This window comes from Octopus bimaculoides, chromosome 6, assembly GCF_001194135.2.
Source record: "Octopus bimaculoides isolate UCB-OBI-ISO-001 chromosome 6, ASM119413v2, whole genome shotgun sequence".
NCBI lineage: Eukaryota > Metazoa > Mollusca > Cephalopoda > Octopoda > Octopodidae > Octopus > Octopus bimaculoides.
The window spans coordinates 91,551,497-91,565,263 of NC_068986.1; the positions used below are offsets into that span (position 1 = coordinate 91,551,497).

The 13,767-nt window shown below is 35.9% G+C and overlaps 2 protein-coding genes across 5 annotated transcripts in view; one reads left to right on the forward strand and one right to left on the reverse strand.

Annotated features, from left to right (window-relative positions):
• The window catches only part of LOC106873673 (leucine-rich repeat protein 1), a 42,697-nt gene extending 37,102 nt beyond the window's left edge, over positions 1 to 5,595 (forward strand). Inside the window, exons 4-5 of one of the 3 annotated variants that reach the window (XM_014921129.2) lie at positions 2,034 to 2,758; positions 4,750 to 5,593. In XM_014921129.2, coding sequence (XP_014776615.1) covers positions 2,034 to 2,758; positions 4,750 to 4,996 — 972 coding nt within the window. In that variant the 3' untranslated portion in view covers positions 4,997 to 5,593. Of the gene's footprint in view, positions 1 to 2,033; positions 2,759 to 4,749 lie in introns of all 3 variants that reach the window. The other 2 variants (XM_014921128.2, XM_052968970.1) reach the window with 2 other exon arrangements.
• Positions 5,596 to 6,267: 672 nt separating this feature from the next.
• LOC106873672 (baculoviral IAP repeat-containing protein 6) overlaps positions 6,268 to 13,767 on the reverse strand; it is a 134,715-nt gene continuing 127,215 nt past the window's right edge. For both annotated transcript variants that reach the window (XM_014921126.2, XM_014921127.2), the window contains exons 59-60: positions 12,866 to 13,000; positions 6,268 to 11,225 (exon numbers count right to left, since the gene is read on the reverse strand). In XM_014921126.2, coding sequence (XP_014776612.1) covers positions 10,989 to 11,225; positions 12,866 to 13,000 — 372 coding nt within the window. In that variant the 3' untranslated portion in view covers positions 6,268 to 10,988. The remainder of the gene's footprint in view (positions 11,226 to 12,865; positions 13,001 to 13,767) is intronic.

Genomic DNA, 13,767 nt, shown 5'->3' on the forward strand with positions numbered 1-13,767 from the left:
AACACCAAATATACAGTGCGTGTGTTTTTATTGGCTAAACTGGCAATATGACCATCCCCAAGTACAACAATATATATATATATATATATATATATATAAACTAGGAACTACATTGTCCAATGTATCTTTGTACTTTAGATAGTAGGCTGCTATTTCTAGCAAGTCAGGTGACCACACGGAGGTGGTGGGGGTCTCTTTTGTGGTTAATGATGAGACTTCTTTCCCCACCTCCTCAAATATCAATGGAATGATTTTTAAGTGGTCCGACAGTAGAGGTGGGGTAAGACAGATTCAATGTAAATCAATATTGCTAATTCAGTATTGATTAACTTAATTATAGTTACAGCCAAGAATTCGAAAAACAACAAAGAAAATTTTGAAAATTGAATGACATTTGTAATTGTAATTATTGTAAAATTATTAGGATTATCATAAATTAATATTTTTCACAATTTTCCTATCTATACATAGGTTGATACTCTGTGTGTGTGGGGGGACTCTGGTCAAACTTGACCAAAAGTATGCCAACCATGACCATCCCATCTTTTTGTATATTTACAACATATTTCAGTGTCTTTTTTTTTTAAAGATGATACAGTTTGATTTGAATGGGATTTGGCTGCACTTTCAAGTATAGTGTGTGACTATATCAAATGCTATATTTGTTCCGAGTTCAAATCTTGTTGAGACCAACTTTACTTTTTATCCTTTCAAGGTTCTTAAAATAAAGTGTCAATGAAATACTGGGGTTAATAGAATCAATGAACTCCCTCTCCTCAAAATTGCTGGCCTTGTGCCAAAATCAGAAGTCTTTATTTTTAGGACTATGGAGTGACAAAATTGGTAGAATATCAAACAAAATGCTTAGTGCTACTTAGGTTACATTTTGCACTCAAATCCAAGGTCAAATTTGCTATTCACCCTTCCATCTATCAGGTATTCATGGTGGGGTGATTTGATAAAATACCCCACCTCCAAAATTAGGACTTCATCTCTGTTATCTCTCTCTCTAATGTGTATACAAGTTTTTCTTTTTTTTTGTGCAAATTTAATGAAGTAACTTTATAGCTCTGCTCTTTCACCAAAGATGCTGGTAAACCATGACCACAGATATTGCAAAATGTTGTCAGTAGATCCAGCTCCAGTTTTTCTCTTGGGTTGTTTAATAGCAGAAACAATAGAAAGCTCATGTAACTTTATCTGAGTTCAAATCCCTCTTGAGTCGACTTTGCCTTGTATCCCTTTCAGCATTGATTTAAACAAGTATCAGTTGTGTATTGTAATCTATTTAATTGACTGTGCCCTAACTCTAACCCTATAAATGATGTGAACTTAAGAAATTTTCATGATCAATGACAACTCACTAGCAGAATGTGTTGCTGTTTAAAACCTTATAAATCCAATGTATGCCTGTGTGTACATATTCAATAAATGGTTGCATCAGTGAGTCAAGAAGTAAACCTCTATGTAGTTGCTTGGCCTACAGGAAATAGTAATCAAATTTCTCTCCAGTCATATCCTAGTGTCTTAAGGAAAGACAACTTGGTTAGTTTTTGGAAGTTGAAACTCATTTTATTTGTAGGTCCATTTGAACATGTGAAATCAGGGGCCAAACAACAACTACCACCACCTATCAGTTTCAAGGTGTTGTCCAGTTCATGACGAAGAGGAAGCATTTGTCAAAATGGCTCCTGTGTCGGTGACACGTAAAAAGCACCATTCGAGCATGATTGTTGCCAGTGCTGCCTGACTGGTCCTCGTGCAGTGGTATGTAAAAAGCACTTAGTACACTCTTGGAGTGGTTGGTGTTAGGAAGGGCATTCAGCTGTAGAAACTCTGCTAGATCAGATTGGAGCCTGGTGCAGCCTTCTGGCTTGCCAGCCCTCAGTCAAACCGTCCAACCCATGCCAGCATGGAAAGCAGACGTTAAACCATGATGATTATGATGATGAATCTCTTTTGTTGCTTTTATATTCTTTCTTTGCTATCAAGTGTTCACCTTATAAATCTTTATTTATTTGTTACTATTTTAGGCAGATTCCATTCAGTTGAAAAGCTTTCTCACAGTATTAAAAGCCAGCTTAAAGGGAGAATGTCCCCAACAAAAAGCAAACTTATCTACTTTATCTGCAATTACACCAAAGCAAATTGAAAACAGCAAGAAGAAACTTACCATCTTGAAACGACAAGATTACCCCATCTTGAAGGGTTTTCCATTTTCCCTTGTCAGCTTGAAAATAATTGGTTGTCACATCAAGAAATTAGACTCCAGGATACCTTCGTTGAAATACCTGCAACATCTGGACTTAACCGATAATGTCTTGCAAGAGCTCCCCAAGACCTTCAGTCGCATTCTTCTTACTGACTTGATCCTGAAGGGAAATCAGTTTTCCAACTTCCCCCAAATTCTACTTGAACCACCCCTGTGTGATAACTTATCTGTCTTAGACCTCAGCAGTAACCAGCTTCAAAGACTTCCCTCTCATATTGACAATCTGAGGAAATTACAAACTCTCAAAGTGTCCCGCAATCAACTGAAACAACTCCCCATCAATATTGGTAACCTCTCTTCTCTGCAGAACTTAGACATCTCTAACAACCAGTTGCCATTATTGCCTGCCAATTTCATCAAATTATGTCTTCATGAACTTGACTTGTCACACAATAGTTTTTCTACAACACCACATCGTATTCTTCGACAGTGTTTAGAACTTCCTTCATTGCAGTCCATTTGTGTCAAATTCATAATAAATAACAAGTAAGTCCATTTTATAGCTTTTTTCTTTTATTGTCCAATCTTGCAGGAGTTGGTTTAATTTGTTGCAGCAATTATTTTTTCAGTTGGGCTCCTTCTTTCCCTCTTCATAAAGTCAGTACACAATATATTTTGTTGGTCAAGCAAACTGGATTTGTTGTTGAGCCTCAAGTTAACCCTGGCCAAAAATACATATGTTTAAAGGCATTCAAATCATGACTATTTCATCAGGTCTTTTTTTTAAGACAGTAGGGCACAGTTTGAGGCAGAGTTGGCTGCTATTTCTTGAAAGGTGGCTCACAGACTGGAGTGTAAGGAGTTAGATCCCTTGCTGGCGAGTACAATATAAGGACTGTAGTAACATCTGAACCTTTAGCAAACGACTTCATTTTTCATTCCATTTGCCTTCAAAAATGCTGAGTTATAGAACAATTTTGTTGGCAGGTTATGTCAGTTATTGTCACTGTTTCTTTTTTTATAGTTCAATGCTTTTCCTGAGACGTTTAGAATGTAGACATTGACACACATGAACACACAGGCTGCAATAGTTTCCTTCTGCCAATTTCACTCAGAAAACATTGGTTGATCCAATACTACTGAAGAAGACAGTTGCCCAAGGTACCATGCAGTGAAATAAAATCCATAACCACTTGTGAGTCATGTGGTTAGTTTTCTTCTGCTATTGACCAGGCCTTGCTATTACAGAACAGAGAACTGTTTCAATGCAAGCTCTGATAATTCCACATAAAGTAGATTCACACATCACATGGTAATTGTCATCGTCATCTAAATCTACGTCTATTGTCTACCATGTCACTTCAAAGATAACAAACATATATGTCAAGTGTCCAAGACAGTACATGTAAGATTGAAGGGTTTAGATTAAACATGTTAGGAAGAAAGCCTGTGGGGTTATAGTAGACCAAATAGCATTTAATTTCATACATCTGCATTCTAGATCAGTGCTCCACAACTGGTGTGCCATGGTGTAACCTGAATATAATTGTTTTCCTTATATTCTTAGTTCAGGTGTGTTGCGAAACTTTGAAAAGAATATAAGTGTACTGCAATTTGAAAAAGGGTTGAGGAGCACTGTTGTAGATATAGCAGTAGTTCTCGACAGGGGTTCACAAGTGTTTTAAGGGTCCCTGAAAAAATTTTGCAGATCTGTGCATCGGTGTGTATTACATGAAACAGCTGGGTATTTTTTCTCAAACAAGTTAATGTGTGAAAAATAAAATAGGAGTTTTCAAAGAAGTTTCTATGAAACTAGTTTTTGAACATCGAATGACTATGGGATCCATTAGAAAAAAATAACTAAAGGGGTCCATAGATAAAAAATGGTTTGAGAACCCCTGAGATATAGGTTCAAATCCACAGCCAGGTTGACTTAATCTTCCACTTCTCTAAAGTCTTTGATTAGTACCATTCATCTACAGTTATTGATTCAACCAACTATAATACCTTTTTTTTTTTAATCAGGTTTAAAAGTACATTTAAATCTCCCTTTCCAGTTGTAAATATATGTAAGTTTATTGCACCATCAAACCCAGTCTTTGTGATGTAAGAAATGTATATGCTTCTCTTGTGTGCTGATTAGATTTAGTTTGATTTCACAAATGCAACACATTTCTTTATTTTTAAAGCTTTTTTCTATTTTTTGATTTTCTATGCAACAATAGAGCTATGTGATTACTCAATCTACTAGAATACAACCAAATCAACATCTGTCTTAAAGATGAAGTTATCAAGTTGTTATAATATTGTATCCAAGATATATTTCTTTCAGTTATGATTTCTGACTTGGATACACTTTCCAAATGTCAAGAGAGAGAGAAGTGTTACATAACTTTCATTTAGTGGGATCGATTGAATTTTCTCATGAAATATCTAAATATCATAAGGCATTTTCTCTGACATGGCATCCCCTGGCATTATAACTGATTTGAAATACAAATGATTATTTTACAGGAACATTTCATTTTCTCTTTCAGGATCCCTTACTGTGAAACTATGTACAGAGATTTACATGAACTGATACGATCACATAAACGCTGCTGGTGTGGTGAAGTTGTAGTGGCAAAATTCATTCACTGTATTTATCATGCCAACATCTCTTTTATGGTAGCATCGTTGCTCTCAACATCAGAGAAAACTTTTCCTCTTGAAGCATATTTTTGTTCACAGAAGTGTTTTGACCGATTTACACACAAGCAATTTCAAAGTCCTCCGGTCACATAAGTGTTTCATTGATAACAGTGGATGTGTTTCTTCCATTCATTGTGAAATTCTAACACAAGTGTCAATAGTTGATACGTATTTATTTCTGACCTAACATTGTATATTATGTTTTAGTCAGTATTAAGGTTTATTATTTAACATTGAGACTGTTTTGATATTATTCCAAGATAAATTTGACAGTGTCTTGTGCAAGACCAACATTAGTGAGCTCAAGTGTTTGTTTTGGAGGATACTGAATTGTTTCTTAGCTTGCGAATAGTTATAAAAAAAAAATGGATTTATCTTGAAATTGGATGATATTGTTTAGGATACAAAGTGATGAAAGTGAACCATTATTTTATGTTTACTGCTCTCTTCTGTCAAGACTATATTTTTTGAAAATCTCCAGATGTGTTGTAACACAATAAGTCTACAGCTTGAGTCATGATTTTATTAAGTTATCTACCATTGTGGATAATTACTATCATATGTACACACTCATAAAAAAAAGAAAATAAATGCATCCAACTTAGAATCTTTTATGTTAATTTCCTTTCAAATGTTTGCATTTATTTTACAGCAATGCCTTAGCCCTTTTGTGAATAAACTTTGTAAACCTTTCAATTTTTCCTTCACATCTTCAGTTGCAACAACAGTAGGTTCCAGGCTGTGTTTTCACTTCTAACTTTTCAAACCAATCTAATATCTATCTTTAATACTTCAGATTCTTCACCCTTCTCTTTCCTCATAAGCAACAAGTCAAAATCTGCCCAGTTATGTTCTAAAGTGGCAATTCACTTTTCAAATGATTGCCTCGCTCTCTCTCCAATTCTTGGATCAGCAAAAAGTTTTATCAGCTGATTCAATGTCAACCCATTGTTTAGACAAAAGCATCAGTAATCGGGACAGTTCATTAGATTCCAACATGATGATACTGCTAGCTAGCCAGGAATTGTGAATTAAGAGCACCTACTTTTTTTTTTCTACAGTTTTTTGCCATGTCATGGTCACACGACTTCATTAATTAGATTTCACTTTATAGTCTTTTCATTATTAAGTTGGTATTTGAAACTAAAAGTTTTCAAAATAAAATTAAAGGTTTTAATTTAAATGTGAACTGAAGGCAATCTCTTGTGGATTCATATAAAAAAAGGGGTTAGGACACCTTGGTTATTTTAGTTAAAGTGTACTTGTGGATAAATCTACATGTGTTCAAGCAAGAGCCTCTGTTCACAACCCTTTCCCCTTTTAAGCTCAAAATGTAAACAAATAGAAATTAAAATTAAAACAGATTCATGGGGAAACAAAGAAAAAAAAAAACACTTAAATTTAATTTCACATCTAAATTTACAGTCTGATATACAGATGATCAATTTTATTGGTTTTAAAATTTTACTTCAAATTTTTTTCTTTTCAATTTTACAAATTCATTAAAATACCAGACTCCATTTCCTGCAATTTATAACCCTTTCTGTTTTTGTCCATTCCCCCATATAGTTGGTTTCCATCCCAATGTTCCTCTTATTTTTTTTTTCCTAAGTATTCACAAAATATTAATTCAACCATCTTCAGGAGTATGGCAGTATCTGCATTGTTTGCTTTTTAATAATTTTATATATATTTATATATATATTCTTTGATTTTTTTTTTCTTCTTTTAATATATTTTATCACCATGGATACCATGGCTGCCTAGTGATGTTACAACAACTACTACAAACCAGTGAAACTGTTGCAGTGTCTCTGTTCTGACAGTCACCACAGCATATCACATGAGTATTTAAAAAAAAAAAAAAACCTCTTTAAATGGGACACTTTATAGTTAATGATTTCTAAACATTAGGTACAAGACCAAAGTTGTAATAGGTATTGTCAAGAAAGACATAGGTTGACCTCCTACCCAAGCAAAATTTGAACTTGGTATTCAGTTTCAATGTTGCATTTAATTGTTCATTCTACGGCTTCTGCCACCTCACTGCCTGTCGTTATTAATGCTGAACATGATACTTTTAGTGTTGAAAAAAAAACAAAAAAAACAACAATTTTTTTAGACACACTAAGTCTCAGTGTTGCTTATCTCTCTATCACATACTTTTTATACCACAATATTTCTTGAAAAGAGAATTTATGTAAAATATAACTGAACAGCAAGGAATAAATTTAACATTTGTCTTTCCTTGAGTTGGATTAATGAGCCAAGTGAAATACTAAATGTTAACAATTATGTGTTTCTAACAGAGGCACAAGGCCCTAATATAGGGAGGTGGGTTGTGAAGATTAAATCTGAACTCCCAAAGGCGAAGTCAACCTCAGTGAAAGTTGTATTTGGAGTGTAATTAAATATTGCAGCGCTTTGCTAACACATTTGGCTCTGCACTAATAATTGCATACAAAACAACTTTCAAAGTAGGAACTTAACATTTCATTCTCCTGATTTATTTAAAAAGTAATTTAGTGATGACAGAACAAAGCAGCTGAGAACTGAATCTAATCTGGTTTCTTTTCCTACACAGACACAAAATACCTGAGATTATGTGAAAGTGTAGACAGAGTGTGGGGTGTTCCAGTTGGGAAGCAATGGAATTGTAGATCAGATTTGATTCTACTCACCACAAATTATTCTCACACCTGTGACAACCAATAATGATGGCGATTCAGAGAACAAATGAATCTCAACAGGAGGGATTTGTACAGTAGTTAGTCATAAGGGGAGGTAATTTCTGTATCATTGCCTTTGGTTCTTACGAAGTGCACTCACTTCATCTTATAAGCTAGCTTTATATCATACCAGCGCAGCCTATATAAGCTAATACAACAGGTATGACAAGTTATATAAATAGATAAGAACATGTAAACAGTGGAAGGGAGAGAGAGAGAAATAGGTACACAAGTTGAGATTATGGGCAGACTGGGTAAAATGGATTTGACTCAGGGGAAAAAATTTTTGAAAGCTTCCTTCTCAGCCTCCCCACTCTCTATAAACTGAGTTGCTGTCATCAATATATTACAATTTTGGTTTTTCTGTCATAGTCATCTACTTTTTATTGTATTTTATAGACTAAATCTAGCGGTAAGCTAAACCAGGACAGAAACTTGATTAACAAATGACTTTCTATAGTATTAAAGCTTTTCAAACAGAGAACAGCAGTTTATGTAAAATGTCAGTTTAATAAGTCAATGGCATCAGACAAATGCTAAAAGAAGTGATAAATCTGCATAAAGAGAACTGACAATAAATAGATAGCTGAGCTGGATTTTAAAGTTTGGGGAGCTGAATGAGAGAAAAAAAATAATGAATATAAGAAATGGAGATCTGAGAAATAAAACCGAAAAATCTATTATACATATTCAAGACTGACTATAGAAATTACGCCGCCCCCCCCCCACCTCTAATACACTCCATTGTCTATTTCATTTGACTAAATCTCTCAAGATATATGGGTAGACACACCTGAGTTGAAGGAGGCTTGATTAAGTACCATTAATCCGTGTCACATTTAATATTGAACACAGAATTTGCCAACTCTCTCACCAAACCAATTTCAGTCCCTCCTTTCACAGTCACATTTGCATAATGACAGTTTGAGAGGCCAAGATAAAAGCAGCAGCTACTGAATATACTTCTACTGCATGCCCCACCCCCCTGCACTCACAACTGTGTGTGTGTGTGTGTGTAAGAGCTATGGGCTGACAATACCCAGTGGCAGCTTTGGTTTGAATCTAAATCATTATGGTACAACAGTATAAAAAGAAGCAGGGCAGCAGATGGATTTAGGATGAGTAGAATAACAGGGAAGGGGGGGGGGGATTTAACAAAGTGTGGGGGTGGGGAATGGATCACAGAGATAAGGAATCCTGGTAAATACCTACGTTTCACTGTATGTATGTGTGTTCATATTCTCCACATGTGCACAAATTATTTCATTATCTTTCCATCACAGAAACTTTACCAACAGGGTCAACCAGTAACTATCACCATCTTAAATCATAACAGTTTCTAACATAGGCACAAGGCCACAATTTTGTAGTGGGGATTGATTAAATCAATCGCAGTATTTGACTAGTACTTTATTTTTTTCAACTCTGAAAGAATGAAAAGCAAAGTTGACCTTGGCAGGCATTAGAACTCACACTATAAAGAACCAGGATAAATACAGCAAGGCATTTTGTCTAAAGCTCTGATTCTGCCAATCCACTTAATAATAATAATCATCCTCACATACGAATAAAGGTAGATTTTTTTTTCTTTCCCTCTAATGTATTTAGCACAAAGCCAAAAATGTTGAATATCATGATTATATCAACTCAGGTGTATAACTAGCACTTTATTTTATCACACCCACCCATAAAAATGAAATCAAAGTGGACATCAGCAGATCATAAACAGGAACTCACTCAAGTACCTTATCAATTCTGCCATAATAATAGTTTTTAACACAGGCACAAAGCTAAAAATTTGGAGTGGAGGGTAACAGGTGATTATATTGACTCCTGTATATGACTGGTACTTTGTCATTGATGCCTTGGAAGGATGAAAGGTAAAGTTGACCATGGCTTAATTTGATGTTAAAAGCCAAAACAAGGCATTGCTCTTATGAATCTGCCATTCCATCACCCCCTGTTGTAAATAAAGTTGTTTCTAATTTAGGCACAAGGTCAGTAAATTTTGAGGGAGGGCTTTAGTCAATACCAATTGGCCCCTATATTTAACTAGTGCTTAATTTTATTAACCTCGGTGGGATAAAAGGCAAAGTCAACCTCTGTGAGTTTTGAATTCAGAATATACTGGCATATCATCAGACTCTCTAACAATTCAGTCAATCCACTGATTTCTGCCATAATAATAATGACAGGACTTTTCCTCAAGTGACTTGGCAAAGGACAATATTCTTAATTGTTCCATGAACTGAAACGAAGCCTTAGGAGAGGTCCCTTGCCAAATAATTTCAAGTTATTTGGCAAAATAACTCCAGCAGTGAGATACTTCTCCCAGAAGTTTCAATTCTCATCCATTCAGCCATCATCTCTAAGAAAAGGACCAACAGGTTATTTTTAAGGATTTGACTTTCAAAGAACTTTCATTAACAATATCATATTTGTTATCTTCCATCCAATTTACCCTGAAAATCCTCTACAGCCATAATATCACCCAGAGACTACCGTACTGTGTTACACATTTCTAAAAATTTCTTTGACAAAAGCAAGTGGAAGGGTGGAGGAAATCTAATGCATTTCAAAGTCTTTTATGTAAAAAAAAAATTAAAAATTAAAGTTTAAGAGGTTAATCGGGGGTGGTATCAAAAGGAAAACTAAAAAAAAAAAATCCCTCCCACTCCTTTGTTTTTCCTTTTAAATTTAATTTGCTTTCCAAGAACAGAAAAAAAAATAGTAACTGTCACCAAAATCTTGAATTGATGGAGTAAAAGCCTGTCTGACACAATGATACACACATAGACAGCCTCCTGACTGGGGGTGAAAGAAAAAAAAAAAAATCACACACATATATGCATGTATGTATTTGACATATGTAATACTTTCTGCCGATGGTACCACTTCAAAAGAAAATCACATGCAAGAGGGGGAGGAGGAGGGGAACAATGATGAGGTTTTGGTGCTTCAAATTGCTGGCAACTAAACAGACATCCAGAATTCAGTTGATCCTCAGAGTCTGAATTACTGACAGATAGCAGCAGCTGCAGCAGCAACATCAATATCAACAACAGCAACAAGAAGAACAACTCAAAATTTTTCTGCTCCAAATTTTTAGTGTTTTCTTTCATTTTGTGTGTGTGTGTGTCTCTCTCTCTCCCCCATTTCTGGAGCAGTTCATATCCACCTGTTTCTAATTTGGATTGTAAAGCTTCTTCAGTGTGTACTAAGTTGAAGAATTCACCAACCTCACCAGCACCCAGTACCACCACCTGGGGTGGTGTTTCTTAGTTTTTGTGTTTTATTTTTTAAAGGGGGGTTTCCTAAGGTAGCCCTTCAAAAGCGCAAGCTGTTGGTAGTCACTGTCAGCAATCAATGCTGTTTGGCCCAAAAGGCAGAGATTCAAGAACCGAAATGGGGTCAGTGATGTCTAAGTTTATCGGCTCAACCTGAGTGGGTCCCTCTTCAACATCAAGTTCCGTGTAGCTTTTACTATGGGAAAATTCAGGCTTAGTTTCTTCAGGGATGTCTGCAACCTCTCCTTCCATGCCAGATGGTGGGTCCATTTTGGAAAACTCTTCTCTTAGATGATTATAATGTCTCTGCAAAGATAATAAACCAAAGTCAGATAAGACTAGCAACATGTGACTCACTTGAGATGTGGCCTATCGGATCTCTACAAGCTATTTCTAAATACTTCATAATGTCTTTTCTATTCATAAACACACACACACTATATATATATATATATAATTTTAACGATCTTTACTCTTTTACTTGTTTCAGTCATTTAACTGCGGTCATGCTGGAGCACCGCCTTTAGTCGAGCAAATCGACCCAAGGACTTATTCTTTGGAAGCCTAGTACTTATTCTATCGGTCTCTTTTGCTGAACCGCTAAGTTACAGGGACACAAACACACCAGCATCGGTTGTCAAGCGATGTTGGGGGGAGACAAACACAGACACACAAACATATATACACGCATACATATACATATATACAACAGGTTTTTTTCAGTTTCCATCTACCAAATCCACTCACAAGGCTTTGGTCAGCCCGAGGCTATAGCAGAAGACACTTGCCCAAGGTGCCACACAGTGGGAATGAACCCGGAACCATGTGGTTGGTAAGCAAGCTACTTACCACACAGCCACTCCTGCGCCTAAATATATATATATATAAACAATTTTTTCCTGACAAGATTATAATGACTACATGCTCATACTACTAGTACTTTACAGCAACAGCCAGGTGTATTTTATTGTGCCACCAACATCCCAGGCTAAAGCGCCTCCTCCTGTCTACATCTGTTCATAGTTATTGGCCTTTGATCATTTAAATATTTGGTATTATATAACACTGCTCTGTATACTTACTTTCAAAAGTTTGGCACTTATTTTAATAGATGCATGAATTCAAACCAAATTTTATTTTTTAGTCAGGAGGGGAAAGGCTAATAGTTTGATAGTTACACAAATTCACACATACATAACTAAAGCAATTTACATAAAAACACAACAGGGACTTATTTAATAATGTAACTAAAAACTATTTGCTCAAGTTTCAAGATAAAAGCATTTTTCTCCCTGTAGAAAGGGCATCCAGCTGTAGAGACCATGCCAAACCAGTCTGGAGTCTGGTGCAGCCCTCCAGCTTGCCAGCCCTGGTCAAACCGTCCAACCCATGCCAGCATGGACAACGGACATTAAATGATGATGATATGAAAACACTCACAAGTTAATGAGCTATGTGAGAGTACCAATTAAATATCTAATGGTCACTCATTACATAATTCAAACATTTCAAGTTTCAGAATTATCCAGAAACTTTGTAACAAGGCTGTTGAAGTTAAACTAAAACAACATCATCATCATCATCATTATAGTTTAACGTCCGTTTTCCATGCTGGCATGGGTCGGACAGTTTGACTGAGGATGGGCAAACCAGGTGGCTACACCAGGTTCCAATCTGATCCAGTAAAGTTTCTATGCAGCTGGATGTCCTTCCAAACACCAACCACTCCGAGAGTGTAGTGGGTGTTTTTTACATGCCACCGGCATGGGAGCCAGTTAGCCGGCACTGGCATCAACCAAAAACTTAAATTAAATCATGTCAGCAGCTGTTTGAAATTTCAATATTTGCAAAGCTATTGCCACTACTTCCTACATAAAATGCACCTGATGTGGTGTTGGGACTGGAAGAACTTTGTGTAAAGGATAAATAACAAAAATGGAACTAACTTTCAATGCTAAAGTACTGTGTGCTATATGTCTTCCTGTACGTTTGTCATGACTGTATGACTCCATCTCACAGATCCACTGCTCACATTGTGACAAAATTTCATGGCGTTTTAACCAAAAGTGATTCTGGATCACCTGGAGAAGAAAGGAAAAGAATGTGAATAGATAAATGACAAAGAATTGATCAGTGAAGTACCTACCTCCATACTGTGCCAGATGGATGGACTAAACTGCTATGAAAAGATTTTAAATCAAACAAGTTGCAATCTTGAGGAGTGAAATATTTACTTGAAACACAAGCCACTAATTCTACCACTCAACACTCTTTGTGGTCATTCAACTCGCTAGAAATAGCAACCAAGTCTCTGAAATCTTTTAAAAAGGCCAAGAATACGTGGTCCTGGGTTCCTACAGAAATGAAAAGATGAAACGGTACTTGATCAAGTTGACCAGAAGCTCAAAAGACATCTACATTAGTTGCTCAACATGCTAGAAATAGCAACCAAATTACTCATCTTCTTTGATCACAAAAAGATGGTAGGTCTTAGAAAAATGATGAGCTGCTCATGGCTGGAACAGTTTTGATTATAGCTCAACTCAATTTGGATCTTAACTACAACAACTACTGCCCATTAATCACTGGAACTTGTACGCTATAATCTAATTTAAACTATTTAGTTATATAGTTTATAGGCATATATCCAACCACATGGTACCAGGTTCAGTCCCACTGCATGACATCTTGGGCAAGTGTCTACTATAGCCTCAGGCTGACCAAAGCCTTGTGAATGTATTTGGTAGATGGAAACTGAAAGAAGCCTGTTGTGTATGTGTATATCATCATCATCATCGTTTAACGTCCGCTTTCCATGCTAGCATGGGTTGGACGAATTGACTGAGGA